The 23,871-nt window shown below is 40.0% G+C and overlaps 1 protein-coding gene across 4 annotated transcripts in view; it reads right to left on the bottom strand.

The window, feature by feature from the left end:
• CHD2 (chromodomain helicase DNA binding protein 2) overlaps positions 1 to 23,871 on the bottom strand; it is a 124,220-nt gene that overhangs the window by 69,639 nt on the left and 30,710 nt on the right. For 3 of the 4 annotated variants that reach the window (XM_047086609.1, XM_047086611.1, XM_047086608.1), the window contains 11 exons: positions 19,250 to 19,357; positions 16,671 to 16,811; positions 15,062 to 15,195; positions 13,733 to 13,958; positions 12,048 to 12,148; positions 11,019 to 11,063; positions 10,670 to 10,848; positions 8,336 to 8,460; positions 4,975 to 5,191; positions 2,731 to 2,820; positions 1,688 to 1,878 (listed from right to left, as the gene is read on the bottom strand). In XM_047086609.1, coding sequence (XP_046942565.1) covers positions 1,688 to 1,878; positions 2,731 to 2,820; positions 4,975 to 5,191; positions 8,336 to 8,460; positions 10,670 to 10,848; positions 11,019 to 11,063; positions 12,048 to 12,148; positions 13,733 to 13,958; positions 15,062 to 15,195; positions 16,671 to 16,811; positions 19,250 to 19,357 — 1,557 coding nt within the window. The remainder of the gene's footprint in view (positions 1 to 1,687; positions 1,879 to 2,730; positions 2,821 to 4,974; positions 5,192 to 8,335; positions 8,461 to 10,669; positions 10,849 to 11,018; positions 11,064 to 12,047; positions 12,149 to 13,732; positions 13,959 to 15,061; positions 15,196 to 16,670; positions 16,812 to 19,249; positions 19,358 to 23,871) is intronic. The other variant, XM_047086610.1, reaches the window with a different exon arrangement.

Below are 23,871 nucleotides of genomic sequence, written 5' to 3' on the forward strand. Positions count from 1 at the left end.
GTATTGGTGTTGGTATAGAGAACTGGTAGGAATGGCAGATGGAAAGTAAATACCTACTTTCCAAACAACCCAGCAATCTCACTAAGTATCCAACCAAGATAAATAAAAACAAATAAATAAAATAATAAATAAAAACAAATGTCCACAGATAGACACAACAGCCCAAAACTGAAGCAACTCAAATGTCCATCAACTGGTGATACATGTAATGGAGGACTACTCCACTTTAAGAGAATAAATAAATCTCTATGACACAGGTGCATCTCAAAAATATTATGCTAAATGAAACAAGCCAAAAACAAAAGATTACTTATTAGGATTCCATTTATATGACATTTCTAAAAAAGTTAAATCTAGAGATGAAAGCTGATTAGTGACTGCCTCAGACTAGAAACAAAAGCAGATTTAACTACAGACAAGAGGGAACTTTCTGGGTGAAGAAACTATTCTAGAACTAGATTATGGTGATGGTTGCACCAATCCACAAAGTTACTAAAAAAAACAAATTGTATACTTACAATCATGTATTTTATGATATGTAAATTACATCTCAACAGTGTTTACAAAAAAGTTAACAACACATGGGGGAAGAGACCACTCATGTTTTTCATTATGCTATCCAAAATGCCTTGCTTAGTTTATGGCACATAGCAGGCACTCAAATATTTTGAGTTATAAAAAAAAAAAAAAAAAATGGGGGAGCATTTCCCTGTCAATTTGACAACTCTTGACTAGTTACTGCATGCCAGATACTACTCCAGCCAATGTGGACCATTGAGGAATAAAGTAAACATGATCCTTGGTACTTCTGAATGCGTAAATTTAATGACATGAGATGAATGAGGGAGAAAGGAAAGCAGTGAGGTACCACATAGAAAAAAAAACAGGGTAGGGTGATAAGCATGTCTGACAGGCTTTTGTAGGTTAGGTGGTCTGAGAAGAATCTGAAAGGAGGTGGTCATAAAGGCTCAGGCAAAAATGTTCCTGGACATGTGAAGATGAGGAGAAAGACCATCCCAGATAAAGAGTGGCAGTGGCTTGGCAGGTTAAAGGTACGGAAAGCTGGCAGAACAGCTGGCCATTCTGGGATGGGATGGGAGGAATCAAGAGTACCATCGAGGTGCCACACTGGGCGGGGTCTCCCAAGGTAGGGCAACAAATTTAGGTTTCATTTCAAGCATCACTGAATACTGCTGGATAACTAAGTTTTATGAACGTGTATACCATCTCCCCCATAAAAATCTTTTCAATAAAGACCTCTATGATTCTTTAGTAAATTACAGATCTGAGTAATAGCTAATGCTGATTGCTTCTGTTATCACAGGTTTGGGTTTAAGATATTAACACCTGTCAGACTGAGTACCTTGTATACTTCATTTCAATTCTTGATTACCTTATAACAACAGTGAGAAGGTCTAACATTTCCTGTTTACCAATTACTTCCCCAAAGCATTAACAGATTCAAATGTCTTGTAGATAATAGGCTTTCCTCCTTGACATGCTGAATTCTGTGCCTCCTAACATTTATTATGGAACGTTTTACTAATTTTATTCCTGCAGCAGTTTAATGTTTTGCTGTTCCCAAATCATGCCATCTGTTTTCCCTAAGGTCTATTTTTAAAAAGTTAAAAAGCATTGGCATTTCAGACATTCTAGCATCTTTCGAAACACACAGGAAGGAGCTTACTTCTCCGGCATAATAAAGTGCAGCAAGGACCAGAGCTCTTTGAGGGAATTCTGCAGAGGGGTCCCCGTAATCAGGAGCCTATGGTGGGACTTGAAATCAATCAGAGTTTTATACAATAAAGAGTCATCATTCTTCAACCGATGGGCTTCATCCACTCCCAGAAAGGCCCAGTTAATACTGCCCAGCACAGTCTAAAGTAAAAACAAAACAGAACGAGCCACCAGGTCAGAAGGAAACCCAAAGTACTTTCAAGTGTTAATTATCTCTGTACAAATGCCATCACAAAGGTATACACAGAAACATTTATTCTTCACGGACTTAAAATTGTATTAGGACTCTTCTGTTTAGTCTGTGTTTTGCCAGACTAGTGTCTACTCGAAAGAGCACACCACCATCCAAAAGGTTTTGGGGGAGAGGGGGAATCTCTTATGCCACGTACTGCTGCATGCCCCACGGCAAGAACACAGAAATTGGTATGCTGGGCAAAAATGATACAGAAACAAAAACTGTGATTTTGCAGTCTCTCCTTAATTAAGATTCTCCTCTGCCTATTCTCCACCCCAACCCTGAAGCACAGAAACAACAAAAGCCACCAAATTGAACTTATTTACACTTATCTCCAGTGGGACCACCTGCCACATACATTTCTTAGTAATTGTAGAAAAGAGAGGATATGAAGAACTTCATTTTTACGTCCTCCTCACAGAGACCATTCACATCATCTGTTGTGGAGAAATTCCTTTACGATGATACGATGGGAAATGCCTGGGATGGCAATCAAGCCCAGGTTCCAATGGCTGACTAGAATCTCAGGTAAGTTACTGGCTTCAATACCCTTTCATCCTACTATTTAATTCAATTGGACTAAGCGATCGAAAGTCCCATTCAACTGTAAGGTTCTGATTTTTATTTATAAGCTCAGTATTCTTTGTGGATTTTTGCTTGTTCACTTGTCTGTTTTTCACTAAATAAAGAAAAGCAACATGGCAAGCGGGAAGCACAGAGCCCACCATTTGGACAAGTCACACTACAAAATTACACACCTTATCTTTTAAGAGAATCTCATATGTTGTTATAAGTGCATTGAACTTCAGCCTTTTAGTCTGAGAATGAATCCATTCATATTCCCGTATCTAGAAGAGAAATCAGTAATTAAGATACAATTTCAACTTTTACCTTTCTTATCACCAGCAGTCTTGTGACAGATGCATAGAAACATGCCAAATAAAAAAACTGATTAGAATTTAATGAATATTTTATACATTCTAAATTGACTGAAGCAACCAAACTATAGAGCAGTAAAAGAATTAAAAGATCACTGAGCAGCAGAAACTTTACTGCCAGAACTCAAATAACCTATCACTTCCCCCTGCCCCCATCCCAATACATCTGACAAAACTGACAAAAAAATGCATTCCACCTGCAATTAAACCCTGGTGACTTGAACTGATCTAGCAACCTCCCAGAATGTGAATTTTCTTAAGGAATATTTTATTATTCTTTGCTCTTTGGTAGTGCAATACTTTTATTAACAAACAGAACAATTCCCAACGTCTGGCTTGGTCAGAAATTTCATTAATCTAGAGCAGAAAGATGTGGCCTCCAAGAAAAAGGAAAAGGAAGGTTACAGGATGAAAAGGTAAAATGCATGAAAATAATGTTAATGTAAAGGAACACAAAAACTAACACGTTCATACTTCAGTGTGACCGGACACGCAGCAGGCACAATGGCCCATCATACTGCAGTGTGACCGGGAGTCTGGCAGGCACATGGGCCATCATACTGCAATGTGATCAGCCACCCAGCAGGCACGATAGCCCGTAACAAGGCTCCTGTAGTTTGGCTGTCAAGTTGGGGACCGGGAAACAGGACAAGGAGTGCGTGCAGGTAATCACCACCAAGTGGGAAGAGCAAAGAAAAGGAGTATGAGAGTCCACATAGAAAATTTCCCTGACTCGGGGCGCCTGAGTGGCTCAGTCAGTTGAGCATCCGATTCTGGCTCAGGTCACGATCTCACAGTTCGTGAGTTCAAGCCCTGCATTGGGCTCTGTGCTGACAGCTTGAAGCCCGGAGCCTGCTTCAGATCCTGTGTCTCCCTCTCTCTCTGACCCTCCCCCACTCGCACTTGGGTCTCTCTCTCTCTCTCAAAAATAAATAAACGTTAAAAAATTTTAAGAAAAGAAAATTTCCCTGACTCCACAATTTTCAGAGTTCACTTTGTCTTCACCTTTGAATGCAATGCTTGAAGCCATTTTGCATCATCTAGGAAGTGTTTTTCTTTTATAATGGTTAACAAATATATTAGCAAAGCTAAGAACTGCTTAGAAACTCAAAATTACAGCAGGGAAATCTGCAAATCTACCAGGTTCAGGTTAGACGACTTGGATGAAAACATTTAATAAAAATAAGTTTCAATCAGTATAATATATAACATATCTCTCAAAAGTTTGAGAATTCCTGATGGCTTTCTCTTGGGATAAGCAATCTCCCAGAAACAGTTTTCTCTAACACACAGTAATGAAAGAGCAAAGGTCTGGGACCAGACACATCTCTGTCCCAACCCCAGCTCTGCCACTTTGTAGCTGGCCTGTGGACAAGTGTTAAACTCTGAGTCCACTATCATGAGGATTACAGGTAACATACCTGTAAAAGGCACCCAGCACAGACAAGCCCTCACACACAACAGGTGTTTTTAAAAAAATTACTCATAATCAAGAAAAGAACTGCTAAACAGAGATCACCTCAAGCCTCTCTGTTCTAAGTTCCCTATGCTCAAGTTAAGGTTGAAAACAGACAAATAATTCTCATTTCTATAGCCCCAGCAAAGTCCATTGTCCTTTCTCATTATTCCTACCTTACTAAGTTATGCAACCTCACCATTTTAAAAGGCTGGGAAACAAACTCTAAGAACTTGATCGTTTTTAGTAGTATCTCTCTGTTCAAACAGCAAAAATAATATTAACATTCCACAGGGTATTAACTCCATCTTATAATCCATTATAAATAAAATAGTCTTAGAAATAGGAGACAAAGCGAAGAAAAACTTAATACTGCGATCCAACTAAAACAAATCCCCATTCACATACTGCCATTGCTTTCCTTTAATATAGTAAGCATATTTTAAAGAATATGTGAGTTGCATTTTTGTGATACATAAATCTCCCAACAGTGGGGGCACATTACAGTGTCGGAATCATAATGTTACTAAAGACTATAATGGTTTCAGGTCAATTTCCAAAATACATTTATAACACAGATTCTATCCCAATTCTTTTTGTTTACACACCGTATTTCTGCTCATCAGGTCACCTATGTAAACCACTACGTTAATCTCTGGTGCCCAGATTTCAAACTCCCTCTGCCATGAGGTGAGGGTGGATAAAGGGACGACTATAAGAAAGGGGCCATACAGCTGGTGTTGGTGGAACAGGTAGGAGAGGAATGATATGGTCTGGATGGTCTTTCCTAGGCCCATTTCATCAGCAAGGATTACACTGTTACTTCTGCAGGAAGAGAAAAATAAAAACAAAACAAAACAAAACCATTAGTACATGTACACACACACACACACACACACACACACATACACACACACACAAACCAGCATGTGCACAAACAGCAAGGACACCAATGACTCCCAATTCACCAAGCAAGGCACTGGTTACCAGCCTCAACTGTATTTCCTTTGTAGTAGAAACTACAAAATAGCAGAAGAACAAGTGATCTAAGTACAATCAAGCTTTGGAAGAGCTTATTCAGACTATGTTCTTTACCTTGCATTTTGTTCTTTTACATCTACCCCTTGTAACACAGAAGGCAGGTTTTGTTTTATTGGGGTATCCAAGAACATGACCTTGGGCTCCACCATTACAGAAAGCAGGGGGGCAAACTGGCTATCCCAACTGCTAGTGAACCCTACAGCCTGATGGCCACGTGCCTTTGCTCAAATCACCCACCCACTCCACTGCATGCCGCTGGGTTGTTTAATGCTACATACACTCCTCCCCAGGCCTATGTGCTGCAGATCTGGAGCTTGTTGTTTTTTTTTTAATTTTTTTTTTTTTAACGTTTATTTATTTTTGAGACAGAGAGAGACAGAGCATGAACGGGGGAGGGGCAGAGAGAGAGAGGGAGACACAGAATCAGAAGCAGACTCCAGGCTCTGAGCCATCAGCCCAGAGCCTGACGCGGGGCTCGAACTCACGGACCATGAGATCGTGACCTGAGCTGAAGTCAGACGCTTAACCGACTGAGCCACCCAGGTGCCCCAGAAGCTTGTTTTAAATACAGCACAGTCTACAGCAGAGACAGGCTGCAAATCAGATTTCTGAATCCACCCTACACCTACCAAATCAGAACATCTGGGAAAGGGCTCAAAGAGCTGTACTTTTAACAGACACTTGTGGATATTCTGATGCAGGTGTATTCCTTGGACCACACTTTGAGAAACACTGCTCTAGGAGACAGTCTGGATATTTTAACAGGATACTAACAGGAGAGGATTGTTCAGCTAGAAGAAAAACACTTGAAGAAATGGCCAGAGTAGGAAAGTATGTTCAGGAAATAGAAAACAGCCCTTTTGGCAGGGAATTAGAAATATATACATGGCAAAAGGCTGCAAACATTAAGAGTTTCTAGAAAAATCAGGCCATTAAAGGTTTATACATGTATAACAAATGTTTAATCAATAACCCAGAAAGAACTAAAAATAATAGACAAATTACAAAGAACTGAATGGATTAGAAATACATTTCATTTACCAAGAAGAGACTGAATTTTTAAAAATACATTCCGTGTTCCACAGAATGGCTAGTTTTATGGGAAAAGAAAAGGACAAAGGCAAATATACTGGGGCAGGGGAGAAGGAAGAGGCCATACCTCTCTATAAATCTAAATCTAAATCTAAATCTCTATAATCTAAATCTCTATAATTTATGCACTATTCAGAAATGTTATGTTCCTTTGTGTAATTTCCCCCCTATTTCTCTCACCTTTCCACGCTAGTAGGGAGGAAACAGGATTTTCTCCAACATTTCCTCTCCCTAACAAACTGCCATTGTTCATACACTGAAAGAGATTTGAATGGATTTCCCTGTTTTTCTAAAACTAGGCCAAAACAGCATATTACTTAATGTAAGGTTCCTGTGACTAGGGCCTAACAACTGTTTGGGTCCTCTTCAGCACACGGTGTGACAGTGATGGTCGTGACCTGACTGCACATGACATCTTTGTGGCTAAGACCCTTCAAGTACAAAATGAGAGGGCTGGATCACACAACCTCTTGAGGTTCCACCTAGCTTTAGAACTATCTTCTAGGAACATGAGATCTCCCTGTTCTCTGAAACAAAACCAGTTTTTACGCAATTTAGAATAGTTCTATCAGACTTACATCCTTAGTCACACAAACTGAAGCTCCCCAAGGGCTCTAATGTTCATAACTGAATGCTAGATGCTGTATTAGATTTTATAGGACAAAGAATATAGGTAGTTTCATTGGGAAGCAGGCATTCTAAATGTACCTCTAACCAGAAACCACTTTTTGGCATTGAGGAAACCAGTTCACATGGTTTTATTTCCAGGCTGCAGTTCAATTCGGAAACAAGAATTTTTGCCTTACTGTAAAACACTGAAGCACTTAAAAATTGCATGTGGGGGAAGGAGTTTGTAGGTAAGCATGAAAGATCCTTCCCACACTGTATGCCCTGGGAGGACAGGGAAACTAGGTCTGTCTTGGTTCACTGTTCAAACTGTCCAGGCCTAGATGGGGCCTGACACATAGTAATCAGAGACTACTTAGATTTGCAATTGATCTGATGAACAACATCCATGAGTACTGCCTCCAAGCACCTTTAAACCTCACATGCTTTCATCGTCACACCTTCCCTTTTCAAAAGTAAGGTGGTTTTGTTACAAAAAGTAAGGACAATTTTATAGGTTCAACCATCAGAGACCTTCCTCTACATGGGATAGCATGTACAGCAACCTTAGGAGGGAGGGGGGTGTTTCACACTATTCTTCAGCACTACCACAAGAAATGAAGGGAAAGGTTTCCCTGGCCTAGAAGGAAAATGAATGGAAAACAGACATCTTCTTTCTTCCCGAGAAAAACGACTTCCACATCACAGATGTGGGCAAATTAACTTGCTACTTATATTCACACTCATAAACAACATGTTATGACCTAGGTTTCTGGCTAGGACAAATTATCCCCAAATAACTAATTAACAAAGTATTCTTTACTTCAGATTAAAATGGTATTACACAGGGGCGCCTGGGTGGCACAGTCGGTTAAGCGTCCGACTTCAGCCAGGTCACGATCTCGCGGTCCGTGAGTTCGAGCCCCGCGTCGGGCTCTGGGCTGATGGCTCAGAGCCTGGAGCCTGTTTCCGATTCTGTGTCTCCCTCTCTCTCTGCCCCTCCCCCATTCATGCTCTGTCTCCCTCTGTCCCAAAAATAAATAAACGTTGAAAAAAAAAAAATTTTTTTTTTAAATAAAATGGTATTACACATACGTATGAACTCCTACAAAAGCCTTCTCTCAATCATATATTTTTGTTTCTATAATACACAACAGAAATGATTATTTGCACTTAAAAATAAAGAAGCCAAAAACAGTACAGAGAATTTCAAACCTATTTTCTACCTACTTGCACCAGGAATGAGCAAGCCAGTTGAGACCTTCTAGCTGATAATCCCGAAGCTCCAGATTCTCCCCTCCTAAATATGCTGGCTGTTTCTTTAAAGCCACAAATCGTGGTCTCTGCTTCAAGGCCTGAAAGACAAAAAAATTCACAAAGCCCACGTCTGAAAAAGACTTTCTTCCTGTTCCCATGTTAAAATGCTACCTATGATTTACGTGCTCTGAACTAAAGCACCGAAGTTTAAATTTCACATCTGAATCACCAACCTCACCTACTCCACCACACCCACACCTCCTTTCATTGAGGTCTGTACTCCCAAAACCAGATGTATCCTGAAATAGTCTTTGGTTAACGTGCTCCTGTCCTGAAGTCAGTCTGTGAACATCCTTACACAGCACTAATTTTACATCATCTCTATCATATGGCAGGGAGTGCTCCATTTTCATCTTTATAATCTCATTCTAAACAGTACAAAACAAGACCACTGGGAAAGTCTGTATATGCCAAACACAGCAGAAGGTCACCATGAGAACATCTGCAGATTCCAAAATGCCAACCCCCTGACCTTGAACCCCCCCAAGTGCGTGAGTTTGGTTTTCTAAAGGAAAGGATGTGAAGAACATCAGTCTAGTAAGGTCATGTCTCTATGCTTTGCACAGTACAAAATGTGGATTCTGTGACTAAATCCATTTGGGAAACAATGTAACACAAGTTACATAAATTTCATTACTGTGACTTTTCAAAGTCTAAAACGCTTGTCCATATTGTGAATTTACAGAGAAACTTCATTTAGGAATGCTTCCCAAAGTTCTTTGGCCACAAAGTCTTTTCATAGCGAGCATTTCTCTGAAAATTAGGGCTCTATGGAATCAGCACCCTATTACATGATGTATCGCCCTAACAGTGTACTTGGTTAAGGTGATTACTGACCATCTCACCTCTCCTCTGTGAGCACCCAGCAGTGAACAGAATCTGAATCCCCACACTCAGCCACCGAGCCCCACGTCCACTTCTGCCACGGCTCCCCCAGAGCTTCCTCCCCTCCAATCCTTGCATCCCACAGTGACTTCCCTTGTCCGCACACTGTGGTTCCCTCACGGACTTCCAGGGCATGTTTCTGGCTGGACCTTCTGGCTTTCGTAACTACACACTGCCATTACATGAAGTTTTCCGAATACAACACTGTTTCCATCATGCTGCTCTCTCTCAGGGAGGTAGGCGTGTCCATACCCACCAGATAAAGCCAGCATTACCGTCCAAGGTATTCAAGACACGCACACTCGGACCTAAGTGCACTTGCCAATAACACCTTCCTCTCTTCCAGCCCCAAGACCATCTTTCTCCTGATGCCTTTCAGGGGAGGGCAATAACCTGGGCCCCCTTCCATCTGTCTATCCAGCACCAACCCATTCTTCAAGAACCAGGGCAATTCAAGTAGTGCAATCTCTTTAACCCTTAAAACCTCCTCATGGACTACTGGAGCTCAGTGACTCCTGCCTCTGTACTTCTCTGACCACAGTTCGTTTTTACACTCACTGCCCCCTCAAATACACACTGCATTCCACAGATGGAGGTCTGGTGCCATGAACTGGACGTCAACTCCTCAGAGACAGAGCCCATGTCTTACACAGACTTCTTCTGCCAAGGACCCAAGCACACCATTTTACATGTGGAATGAATTCCAAAAAAGGGAAAGGATTTATGCAAACAATCAAGCAAATAAGAAGCCTACATGTTTGGTTTCTAACTTAGAATTCAGAGCTTCTCCCCTTTCCCATCACATTTCTTTATTTTATTTAAGTTTATTTATTTTGAGAGAAAGAGAGAGAGAATGTATGAGCTGGGGTGATTGAGGGGCAGAGACAGGGAGAGAGAGAAAATCCCAAATAGGCTCCGTGCTATCAGCGCAGAGCCTGACACAGGGCTTGGACTCACAAACCATGAGATCATGACCTGAGCTGAAATCAGATGCTCAACCAACTGAACCACCAGTCGCTCAACCATCAGTCACTCAACCGACTGAACCACCCAGGCGCCCCACCATACAATGCCACGTCTCTTTAAAGTGCTTAAAGTCTTTCAAATATTCTGCACAATATCTCTAATTAGACATATCCAGTTCCGTGAATTTTAAGATTAAAGAGGTCAGCGAACCCATTATATAATTCATCTTCTTCTGTTTTAATATTTTCCTTTGATGTCAAGGTTAATTCATTTTTCACATCAAAATGGGAATTATCATTTACTTTTGTACATTTTCTCTTCCCAATATCTATGTGATCAACCCTTCCCACCAATACATCTTTCCCCCGAAAAACCAAAAGCCAGCCATCACCACACCTTGCATTCTCTCGTCGGGATGGTTTTTGAGTTGTTTCGACTATGGAAGCTGTCAATACAGCTCTGGAACTTCTTTCCAATCAAGGCTTCATCTTCCCAGCTGCACTCTGAATACGGCAGTCCCATCCATTTGCATAGATATTCAGGTTCATTTGAAGGTGCCGGCTTCCGACTGTGAGCTGTTTGGTATACAAAAATTAGTAGATTAGCAACTGTCAATCAAAGAAGGGGAGTGTCACTCTTTTACACATAACCATTGAAACACCAAGTGGCAAAACTAAATACACTGCAAAACCTGAACTGCTCTTAGATGCTCACTAACGTTTTGTTAACCAAATCTTTTGCTTACCTGGAAAATCTGATTGACCCAATGTAGATTTGCTTGTCTTCACGGCTACACAAAAGGAAAATACGACAGAAAAGTTATCACTATAATCAAGGAAAGAATGACATTTTAGGTCCTATGAATAAGAATACAAATACACTCTATAATCTGACATCATTTAAAAAAAAAAAAAAAAAAAAAAGGAACACCTGTCTTGCTCTCACAGCCCTGAGTAGCTACAACCCCATTTCTGTTCCCCTTTACAACAAAACTCCCCAGGAGAGTTGTTTTTACTCACGGTGTCCCCCTCATTCTCTCTTGAAGCCACCCCAATCAGGCCTCATCCCCACCACTCCACAGATCCTGAATCAGCCCAAGTTCAAGGATCAAGTCTCAGTCCTCCTTCCCCCCAGAGCATCATGCTCTCAGCCCCCCTTCTCTCTCACCAGACTTTATTTCTCTTCTCCTGTGGCTTCTCCGTAACTTCCAAAACCTGGAATGCTCTCAAACTTCCTAGTCTCACGAGGTATACTATTTCTGATAATCTCAGTAAATCTTAGGCTTTAAATACTATCTACATACTGATAAATTCCCAAATATAAATCTCCAGCGCAGACTGAGAGTTCTAAACTCCAAGCTCACATATGCTACATACAACCTTCATGATACTCCCCAATTAGTCAACCAAGAAGAATAGCAAACTTACAAATATCAAACCCAGCTCTTGATTTCCACTCCAAGCCAGTTCTTCCCTTAGCCTTTCCATTTCAGTAAATGGTACCTCTGTTCTCCTATCTGCCTGGGTCATAAGTCTTGGTATCGTACTTGACACGGCCTTCTCTCATCTCCCACGTCCAAATTTACCAGCAAATCTTGTTAACTCTTCCCTCAAAATCAATCTAGATAGCCATGTATTCTCTTGCCTTTTTTCCCCTACATCTATTCTCTACAAGTAAATCTACAAAATGCATTTTTAAATTTACAATACCCCAAAACCAAAAGCCATTATTTGCGGAGCTCAAACACTGCTAAAATAAGTTTCCATGTGCTCACCGATTATTCTTTCGACTATCTGATACTGTTTGTTCAACTCTGAGGCCAGCTCTTGTTGGCAGTTGAAATATTCCACATCTTCAGGAGAGACTTTTCCTAACCTAGACAGAAGAAAAGAAAAATACATTCCAATTAGATTTGGGAGATCCATACAAATCTATCAAAGCAAAGTCTAAGAAGAGCAAAGGAAACTGAGCCTTTACTTCCATCTGTCCCTTTAGCAATCCTTCATTAGTAATTAAGCCAGAGATTTTATAAAAAACATACACTTTTAGGAAACCTTAGACTCATAAAACATACCAGTTGTTCCTTCTTTATAAAGAAACCTAAAAATAATTACTTTGTGTAATAAATTCCAATATCTAAACAGAATAGGACCATAAAACTGTCTTCCAGATTTAAAAGGAAACATGCCTTTTTCATATAGGTATGTGCTTTGGGAGAGATTAAATGTAGCTTTTACACAAAGCTAGTTATTCTTTGGACTAAAATTCTATAGAAGGACAATACTGGCAAGCTGAAATGAACTATTACTGTACTTCCGAGGATTTTAAATTTGTAATTGCTTTACAACCGACCCCATTCTTAGGGATACCTAAAGGAAAAATAAGTGATTTACTGAAGGAGCACATCGTGCACAGTAGTAAAATGGGAATTAGAACCCATCTGGCCCTATTTCTAATACAAAATAACCTGATCACATTACACTGGCAGGTGTGTCTTCAGGGTTGAACCTGATCCCTCTAATTAGTCAGTTTAGGTCTGTGGGTGCTATAGGCCCCACATATTTCTCATATGCAACTTAACCACCTTCAAAGTTGTAAGTAAATTAAACTAAAAACAATGGTCTATCAGAGCTTCAGGAGTTCATCTGTTTCAGTCACACGATTTCTGCAAATTGTGAAAACCGAGATTAGTGGTAAGTGTACTGTAACCCAGACAGTTCTGGAATATTAACTCCTGACATCTAAGCCACCCCAGCGTAATCATAGGAAAATGACAGGGTGCCTAAGACTTAGCTCTGGATTTGGGCTGCCAGAGCTCCAATCCTGGGACCTCCCGGAAAAGTTGCCTTGTGCCTCACTCTCCCTATCCACAAAATGTGTACAATGGTACAAATCTCATGGGCTTATCATGAGGATAAAAAACACTGGGTGTGCAAAATGCTCCATAAGCTACTTATTATTATTATCAAACTCTGCAAAATTGGTGGCCGTATACAAAAACATATATATATATATATATATATATATAGTGTATATATATATATATATATATAGTGTCTTCAGGTCACAATTTTATAAAATGGAATTGTGACCAGCTCTGTGTTCAGATAATTAAGGCAAAATCTGAGTTCCTAGACAGCTATGTGCTCCACACATTCTTTAAAAACCTTCCTTCCCTCGGGGCGCCTGGGTGGCGCAGTCGGTTAAGCGTCCGACTTCAGCCAGGTCATGATCTCGCGGTCCGTGAGTTTGAGCCCCGCGTCGGGCTCTGGGCTGATGGCTCAGAGCCTGGAGCCTGTTTCCGATTCTGTGTCTCCCTCTCTCTCTGTCCCTCCCCCGTTCATGCTCTGTCTCTCTCTGTCCCAAAAATAAATAAACGTTGAAAAAAAAATTAAAAAAAAAAAAAAAAAACCTTCCTTCCCTCAAGGCTGCAAATATACCATTGCTTGAAAAATGTACCATTGCTTGATTTCATCCTCTTTCTTCTTGAAGTTCTCTAATTTTTTTAGACCTTTCACTTTCTGCTGTTGTAAGGATTCTTCACTCTCCCATGTGCTGTGGATGTAAGACCAACCCTTCCACTTGATGAGGTACTGGACTTCACCCTCATCCTTTTCAGTGTCAAAGTCGCCACTTGGGTCTCCATTAGCTTCAATCGCATATACAGTAGTAGAAGCTCCCGTAGCTGCAAAAGGATTCAGGTAAACATTTAAAAGTATATTAAATCAGACCCTGAAAAGGCTTCCTGAGTACACATTCAGCTAAAGAATCTTTTTTTGGATGAAGCATCAAAATCCTGTTGACTGAAAAATAAGCAGAAATTCACAAATACAGGATGAACAAGATTCGTAATTTCAAATATTGTCAAAATGCAAACCCAATTTCTACACTTTAAAATGTTTTCCAAAATATGTTGGTGAAATCAAACAAATCCTTGTGTCTAAACACAAGAGAAATGGAAAAGCAACATCCTTCTGGTTTGGTCCCTACTAACTCAGAAAACAAATCTGTCTCTCCAAGAATACTAAGAAATAGGGGCGCCTGGGTGGCTCAGTCAGTTGAGTGTCCAACTTCGACTCAGGCCATGATCTCATGGCTCATGAGTTCAAACCCCATGTCGGGCTCTGTGCTGACAGCTCAGAGCCTGGAGCCTACATCGGATTCTGTGTCTCCCTCTCTCTCTGTTCCTCCCCTGCTCGCATTCTGTCTCTGTCTCTCAAAAATGAATAAACAGTAAAAAAAAAAAAAAAGAAGAAAGAAAGAAAGAAAGAAAGAAAGAAAGAAAGAAAGAAAGACCCCCCCACCATCCCACACCAATTACCCATCCACCCAAAGTTCTGTGTTAACTCTTAACCAAAAGTGACGCTGGATGGAAACAAAAAAGAAAAAAGAATTAAGCAGTATTTTGATATTTTCTATATGGAAAGGTTAAAGAAACTAAGTTAGTTATAAGACACCTCAAGTTAGATATAAAAAAATCTTCATTCCCTATCACCCAGGAGATTCAGAAATACCTAATTAAAGGTAAATTTGTTTCAGGTTTATAAACCAGAATATCTGCGACATCACTGCTTTTTAAGCTATAAACACATCTTAAGTTTCAAGTCTCAAAGACATATCGGACACATCCCTACATCCTCTGCTAATGAAACATGACATTATGCCAGAACAACTTCCACATTTCATGACCACTGTGAGCATGGACTGAAATTCTTCATTTGAGAGCTGAAATACAGAAGATTTGGGCCTGAGTAGGTAAGACATAATTTGCTCCCCACAGAGACATACCTCCTTTCTTTCCCAGCCTTGAGTCCAAGACCTTCTCAATAGTTTCACTGTTGTCCTGCTGTTCATCGGCTCCTTCTCCGGTCATTTCGATGAGGTCGTCAGAGTCGGTCTCAAAGTCATCATCTTCCTTATAGCTGCGTGAGAAATGGTGCTGGATAAATGAGAGACTACCTTTCCAGAATTAAAGACCAAATACAACGACGTTCAAGAACCATATGCTTTTGGCTCCAGCATGTTGTTTTAAGATCAGCCACAGGTAAAGTGGGCTCAAAGTACCTGTTTTCTCCTACTTAAGTATTAATGCATGTTCATGGAGAAGTGTAGGAAGGCTTACAGTTCAAAATAAAAACAGACTACTGTTTGTAGTGATTTGTGTAAGCAAGATAGAGAAAACTACAAGACATGCCTATGCTTTTGTTTTTCAACAGGAGATTACTATGTAAACAAGGAAACTACGAAGAAAACATATACTGAATGAAAAAACAGCTACTGTTTCATTAAGCAAAAAGGAAACACTATTTCTAAGATGAAATGTTTCAACCCCGTATTTTGTCTGATAACAATATGAAATTTAAGTATCCTCAAACTGTTGAAAACTTCAACAAACATACTTCCTGGTAATGAAATATCAAAATGTAACCTTTCACAATGTAAAATTTCACCGGGGAGTCACACAAGAGAAAAACACAATCCTGGATGTACAAGAGCTGCAGGAGGAAAATGTGCACTTTGGCATATTCAGCACATTGTCCAAGCTTTGGAATCATTAACTAGACACACTGGACAGGTTAATATCTCCAGGACTTAGTTTCACTATCTCTCAGTAGACCAAAAGAAACCTGTGTATCCTCTGAAAGAAAATGAAATATCCTTGGACTCATATAAAGTAAAATACTGATGTCTGCCTGTATCTATTCCTTTATTTCATTTTCTATTAATGCTCCATATCCTGTTAGTAAGCTTAATAAAATTACACCCAAATACCAGTACATAAAGTGATCCTCAGAAGAATCTGTCTGATTGAAAGAGCAATTTAGAAGTGAGAATATAATCCAAACATCTTTCCTTAAAAAGGGTGACAGTTATCACTGACTAACCCACCTCAATAGAACATCAACTTGAAGTGCTTTTCTTTACAGGAATGAAGGCCAGAAATGAACCACTGCTATTCTTTCCATATTCCCACTGGCCAACATCATTCTTTTTTGCAAGAACTATGATTAGATTTCTAAACACAACCTCAGGACACGGGTCATTATTTTTGCCTATCAAAATCCAAAATTTTGCAAAATCCTGGTGGCACCTGGGTGGCTCAGTCAGTTGAGCATCGGACTCTTGGTTTTGGCTCAGGCCATGATCTCAGTTTGTGGGTATGAGCTCCACAATGGGCTCCACACGTACGGCACAGGGCCTGCTTGGGCTTCTGTCTCTCTGCCCCCTCCCCCGCCACCACCAACTCATGCTCTCAAGTGTGTGCACACGAGCACTCTCTCTCTCTGTGTCAAAATAAACTTAAAAAAAAAAAATGCAAAATTGTGGACTCACCTGAACCAAGTTCTACCCAACTATCACCCTCACACTAATGAAACACTTCTGGGGCACAACCTACCTAACATTTTTAGCTGCTCTGCGACGAGTCTGCCTTTTAGGAGCTTCATCATCTTCATCATCGTCATCAGAAGAATCTTGCCTTTTTCTCTTTCCACGCTGAGTCTTAGGTTGCTTTTTAACACGAGGTTTGGGCACTGTTCTAAAATGAGAAGAGAAAAATTGGCAAAGTTTTTATTCTATCACTTGGGTGTCTATTTCAAATCTATAATTTCCCAGAGCCACAATACATATATAGGATTAACCTGGGGAATGTCAGAAATGTATATTCCTGGGTCCCATTTGCTAAGATTCTAATCAACTAGAAATCTGCATTTTCAACACAAAAGTAATTGTAATACTGATAATCCTCAAACACGTATAGGAGATTCAGTGAATTCTGAGGCAATGGTTCTCAACTACTCCTCAGGGTTACCTGACATAAAAATATACATGCAACGTGTTACTGATGGTACTTCTTTGGCAGACAACTTGGAAATATCTATCAAACTTAGAATTTCAACATTTTTCATTTCTGGGAGTTGATCTTACAGATATACACTGATACAGGCACAATAAGGTATTCACTGTAGTATTATTTGCAATTAACAAAAGACTAGGAAAACTCTAAATCTTCATCAACTTGGAATCAGTTCACTCAACAGAATAACTAGGTAGGCATTAAAAGAACAAAAAACAAAAAACTTTTCCATGTACTGATATGAAAAGATTTCCAAGATAACTAAAGAAAAATGCAGGGGTGCCTGGATGGCTCAGTCAGTTAAGCATCCAACTTTGGCTCAGGTCATGATCTCACGGTTTGTGAGCTCAAGCCCCGCATCAGGCTCTGTGCTAACAGCTCAGACCCTGGAGCTTGCTTCAGATTCTGTGTCTCCCACTCTCTCTACCCCTCCCCTGCTCACATTCTGTGTCTCTCTGTCTCTCAATAATAAATAAATGTTAAAATATATATATATATATTTTTTAAATGCAGAACAAGATGCATGAAATGCTATCTGCATAAAAGGAACAAAAGACAAAAAATAACTACACGCATATTTGTGTGTGTGACATGTACAAAATATATCTGGAAGACTATCTGAGAAACCACACCCTGCCACACAGACTAAGGAGATGGCCACCCAAGGGAACTCACACACAGCCAGGACTGAGAACCGCAGCCTAGGCACTCCCGTAAGGAAATCCCGAAATACTCTACCAGTGGTAAAAAGGTGAAAACAAGAGAAAGAGACAGATGGAAACTCACAATCTTATCTGTTTCTCTCACACCTTCCATAAGCAACACTACAGAGAGATGATCAGGGATTCAATAAATGACAGGTAAACTCTAGAAGAAAAAGCTGAAGTGGCTTTCCAGTCCTGTGACCAAACTAAGTTGACAAATTTCCCTGCCAGCGTGGTGGGCCAGTGTAGTGTCCTAACTCAGAGGTAGGCAAATGTTGGCTGCAAAAGTCCAGAGCACAAATACTGTTGGCTTTCCCAGACAAGACACAAAATTGAGGCCACTATGCAGGCACTTACTTAACAAGAAAAAATAAATTTTCACATAATTTTTACTGACAAAACTCAAAATGAAATAATCATCACAGGATTTATGGGCTACACACCTAATGATAAGAACTGAATTCTTTTTGAAGGGATAACATTTCACTGAACTGAGGTTCAAATTTAGTGTTGCCTATCATCAAACTATAAATGTTTATCTCTAAATGCTATACTTAGCTCACAGGCCATCCAGAAATAGGTGATTGAGTGGGATGTGGCCCAAAGGCAACAGCTTGTCAACCCCCATCCTAAGCAATACTGCAAGGAGGAAAATTCCCCTGAGATCTCTGCCTCCTGCCCTCCTTTCCCCAACATGAGTACCTTACATTGCCAGCCAGCTAATGAAATTACCAAAGTTTCAGGGCACCTGGGTGGCTCAGATCACTTAAGCATCCAACTCTTGATTTTGTCTCAGGTCATGGTCTCATGGTTTGTTTGAGATCAAGCCCCACATCAGGCTCTGTGCTGACAGCACGGAGCCTGCTTGGAATTCTCTCTCTCCCTCTTTCTCTGCCCATCGCCCCACCTCTCAAAACAAATAAACATTTTTTTTTTTTTAATTACCAAAGTTCCCTGCGACCTCGGCCTACTTCTTTCCCTGCACAATCAGATTCTCTGCTTAATGTCAGATTCCAAGAACAAGGTAAGAAACAGTGAAGCATGCTTTCAACCAAACAGTGTTTTAAACTTAGGAATTAGTTCTTCCCCCAAAAAGCCTGCATACTACTCCAATACACAGGGAGCTTTTTTTAAAAGCAGAAGATACGTTCACCCCTCGTAACTAGTAAGTCGGGGAGTAAGAAACAGAAGCTTCGCTCTACACGACACACCATGCAAACACCCACAGTCAAATGTAAGCATCCTCATCACCTAATCACTTGCTAACGAGGAAGCCTAGCAAGAAGCGAGCCCAAGACTTCCAAAGCCCTGAATCACAGCACACCGTAGGCCATCATTCTACCACTGTACCATCCTTCTCAAACTAACACAAACTAAGCTCCACCAGAAGCAGAGATGTTCAAGCAAACACTGCACCTTCTGGGGACAGGTCTTCTGGCTTTCACTTTTTTCTGCTCTGGTTCGCTCTCTGCACTGGTGCCTTGTTCCTGTTCATCTTCTGAGGGCTCCCGTTTCCATTTTTCTCTGTGATCAAAAGCAAAGCAAAATGGTTTTTTTCTAAATGAACTCCTCAGGATTGTTTAGTTTGAAGAATCTGACAAAACCAATTTCAATAGGATTCTCCAAAAGGCAGAACATGTATATTTTAGGTATTATGGCTAAAAAAGGTTTATTCTAGCTCTATTTAAACTCTGGCTATGTTCCTTCCTAGACTGTGTAATATCTATGCCTATTTTTTCTCTGGTGACAAAAATAAATGAAAATGGAAATGAAGAAAGTATTTTTTAAACTATTCTGGAAAAAAAAAGCTGTTAAATCTCTTCTACTCTATTTTTATTTACCACTACCATTGAACAGATTGAAGTCGTAATATATACTAGACCAGTGGTTCTCAAATGTAAGATGATCAGAACCACCTGAAGAACTTGTTAAAACAAATTTCTGGACGAGTGCCACAGTTTCTGATTTAGCAGGTCTAATATGAAGCCTAAAAATGTTTATCTTAACAAATTCACAGATGATGTGAATCTTAATAAATTCTAATACTGGTTAGAAACTTCTTTTAAAACTACTATAATACTAGACATGCTAACATCTTTAAAATATATTCGATAAAAGTCTCTAAAACTATTTTTCAGTGATAAACCTACCACTTACTAAATAATCTATTCAGCCAAAGATGTAATTCTTAATAATTATTAGATACAGTAGGTGTTCCTTTGCTCCTTGAGATCTTAGAAGGCTTTAAAGAGCCGTACCTTATAGCTCTCTCCTACCACCCCAAAGAGTTTTTGAGGTTTAAAGACCAAACGTGGGACTTAGCTCATTTCTAGGGAAGAAGGAGAGAACACATAATAGTCACTGAGCATGAAATATCTAGGGGAAAAAAAAAAAAACTCACAGGCAAGTATCTGAGGTTTTATAAAACAACTACCACTGTGCCTCTGGGTCTATGCATAGGAAATAAGATTATGCTGAAGACAACTGTCACAGAATCAAAGTCAAGTCAATATTCTTCATGGGAGAACAGGTCAAAGGAATAGCAGGAGCTTACTGCAAGAAGGTGGCTTATCTACAGATTCCTAAGAATCCTCCTAAAAAGTCCAGGAACCACCCTACTTTAGGAAGCATGAAAAGGCAGTACAGCACTTTTATGTACATTACTCAAGTTCTACTAGCACTGTTGGTTTCATATCGGTTTCCCTTCGAGTAAGTGACTGCTTCTACGAGGCAGGGCCACTTGTCTTCATCTTTGTACCAGAGTTCAGCACAAAGGCAAGCAAATGGAGCTACTTCTTTGTTGAGGAAAGAAATAATTAAAGAATGAACCGTATCAGCCTAACAAACAGGTAGGGTACTTTTCTTTTGGACACAGACTGCTGAGACACCAAGGCCTATTAATATTGCATAATATCCTCGCAGGTCCCTTTTTAAACAAAGAATTCCTTATATCTAACTAAACTCTAGGCATGTTAGTCCCCCTCCCTAGAACCTAGCACAACAAATGTTTGCTAAGGAACCAAACGAATAGACGGGGACGGCCAGGAAGGAAGAAAGAAGATGTCTCCAGGCACTAGAAGACTGGCACATGAGACTGCAGTCTCCTTTGGGAGAACAGTTTGGCTCTCAGGAGGGACACACATAGTCAAACTGGAGAGAAGTGGTTTCACAGTTAACAAGCTTGAAAGAACATGAACAATTAAGATGTGAGGGAGAGCAGATCAGATGAGAAAGATGCACAAATATTAGTTGTAATTTACGGAACTCCACAGGAATTAAGAATCTAAATCAGGGCACTTAATGAGGTCCACTTCTATGACTTTATGGAACTAAGGTGGCAGTAAACTGACAGAATCAGTGTTGAGGCTAGAGTCCTCCAGTTAAATTGGAGGTATACAGACTTATGGACAGCCAGGAAGATTCAGAAACTTCTAGTATCAGAATGCACAAAAACTGAGCAAATCAACTAGTTCAAAGTCCTCCTCCTAAAGAAGGAAACTAAAACCCAGTGAGAACAAGGTGTTTGCCATTACGTGTCAAACCTACAGCCCTCCTCCTCTCAGTGACAATCCACTGAAGACCACAAAATCAGGAAAAGTCAGACTTACACATTCTGGGAGGATCTGAACAACAGAAGGCTTAGAAGGCCTAAATGAGTTAGCATGCATGTGTATCTGAAACTGGCTGGATTATTTTAAATTTTGTTTTAACTTTCAAGAACAGAGGGAAAAGTTAGATCAGCAATACTAAGTCACTTTGTATAAAGGGAAGGTAAAAAGAGTGATCATTATAAAACGATTACTTCCCAACTCTGTAGATGTACAGGGCTCTCCCAGATCACTGGCTTCTTCTATATAATGCAAACTTTATGAGCACGACTCCCTGACTAAGCCATATGTATATGTCAGGCTACAAAGAGGAGTTGTCTAAAATATAAGGTTGTGATTAAAAATTTTTTCATATGTTATAGGAGATGTGAATTGCCAGATCCAGCTCTAAGAGGGCATCAGCAGAATTCCCTAGGAGAGAATCAATGGAATTTTTACCAAAATTTTGGGGACTAGGGATAAAAATACCAAGGTCTGGCCACTGAGGCCCCACGGCAATGTAAACAGATATGAAAAAGTCAGAATGCAAGCTAACGAAGTATGGTTTTCTTCCTTTATTGGAAAAAGGTGGCTGGCAGAACACAAACCCTAAGACAGAAATCAAATCTAAATAACTGTAAAATTCCTTTGTAAATAAAATGGGCCTAAATTCTGGCCAAGAGTCACTGAGGCTTCCTACTAACTATCTCTAAGAGCCCAGAAGAGGATTCCTTTCTCCTCCACTTTATAAGGCAGATCATGAAAAGAGGGAAAGAACTGCTTAAACTTCACTGATTTTCAGTACATTTTCCCAGAGAGAATGCCTTTCAGGAGCAAGTTTCAATGAAAAAGAAAACTCTGGGGCAAATTCTCCACTGTGTCACAAGTTTCTGACAGTTACAATTCAAAGAACTGGAAAGAAAAAAATAACTATGGTCCCAGAAGAAAAACTTCCAAGTGATTTACGGCTAACACATTTTTTTTTTTCATTCCAGTTGGGAGAAGATGTTCTGGAACCATTCTAGAGTGGCTTGAAAAACTGATGGTACCATAATGAGCCAGCATAGGTCCTCTACATTTCACAAATTTGGACAATATTAAGAAGTACTGCATGGGAAAGGGCTGAATAATCAAAACAGCACGAGTGGGTCAAATAAAATTTGAAAAATTATTGGTTAGCATGACTAGGTCAGGAGTTACAATCTCCAGTACCCACTCGGGCCAGGTAAGGACTGTAAATGGAGTCAAAACAGAGAACTCCCAGTCTATCTGAAGATTACAAAGACCACTTGTTATGAGAACCAGTACTGACAGATTTTCTCAAAAAAAAAAAAAAATCTAAAGCTCTGAATTCTTAAGCATCATCCCTCAAATTTTCAACACTGCCAACTTGAAAAATGGTCTCAATATCGTGCAGAAACATTATGCTCTATAGCTTCTAAATTTTTTAAATGCTAACTTACTTTATGACTCTGGGGAGTTATTCCCTTGTAAGACTGTATTCTTCAAAGATGCCAACGTCATAAGAGCACAGAAGGGCTGTGAAAGACCACTAATACAGGATCTAATCCTAGATCCTCCTGCAGTGGAGGTGGGAAATGTTATAAAAGACATTCCTGGGTCAAGTAACAAAATGGGGATATGGATTAGACAAAACTATGTTAGCAATGTTAAATCTATTTGTAGTAAAACTATCCTGTGCTTAAGAAACAGAGTATCCTTATTCTTAGGAAATCCACACTTCAGTATTTAGGGGTAAAAGGCCATGATGTGTGTCAATCTTAGTCTTAAGTGGTTCAGAAAAAATATTATATGCATGCATACATAAATATTTACAAAGAAAGCACTCACAACAATAAAAACAAATGAGGCAAAAGTGGTAACCAATGGTAAATCTGGGCAAAATACACAGGCAGTCTTTGTACTACAGCTTTATTCTTACAACATTTTTAAACTTTGAATTTTTAAAAAGTTTAAAAAAATAGCTTTTTAAAAACTTCAAAATCTGTGGTACAGCACGCAGCGTTTCAGAAAAACCTTTCCTTGTGCTAATACTTCAAAATCTCTGCCCCCTTTGAGTCTCTCAATCCTGAAATCTACATGCCCACACACTAGGTCCTGTTATGCTTGCTCACATCACACAGGCCGCCGTTAGTGCTGAGGCTTTGCAGCAGGAGTGCCAGCACCTACTGCACCTCCTCCTACTAATTATAATTAAACGGACTCAGGAAAAGAGCTCCCTATAAGCCCCAGTACTCACCTGCTGCCCAGAGGATAGCAGGAAGCGAGGCCAGCCCAGGGCCCAAATAAACAGGAAGAGAACTCCCCCAGCTCTGGCTAAGTTCCTAGGGAAGAGGCCGGGGAAAGGAAGGGCACTTACAGAAGATACAACCCCCTGCAAGGAACGAAGAGGTTCTACTCAGGGAAAGAAGGCCTCTAAGAACGGTCAAC

The sequence above is a fragment of the Lynx rufus genome, unplaced genomic scaffold, assembly GCF_022079265.1.
Source record: "Lynx rufus isolate CCGP_SWC_20201006 ecotype Redwood Valley unplaced genomic scaffold, mLynRuf1.p SCAF_21, whole genome shotgun sequence".
NCBI classification, from domain to species: domain Eukaryota; kingdom Metazoa; phylum Chordata; class Mammalia; order Carnivora; family Felidae; genus Lynx; species Lynx rufus.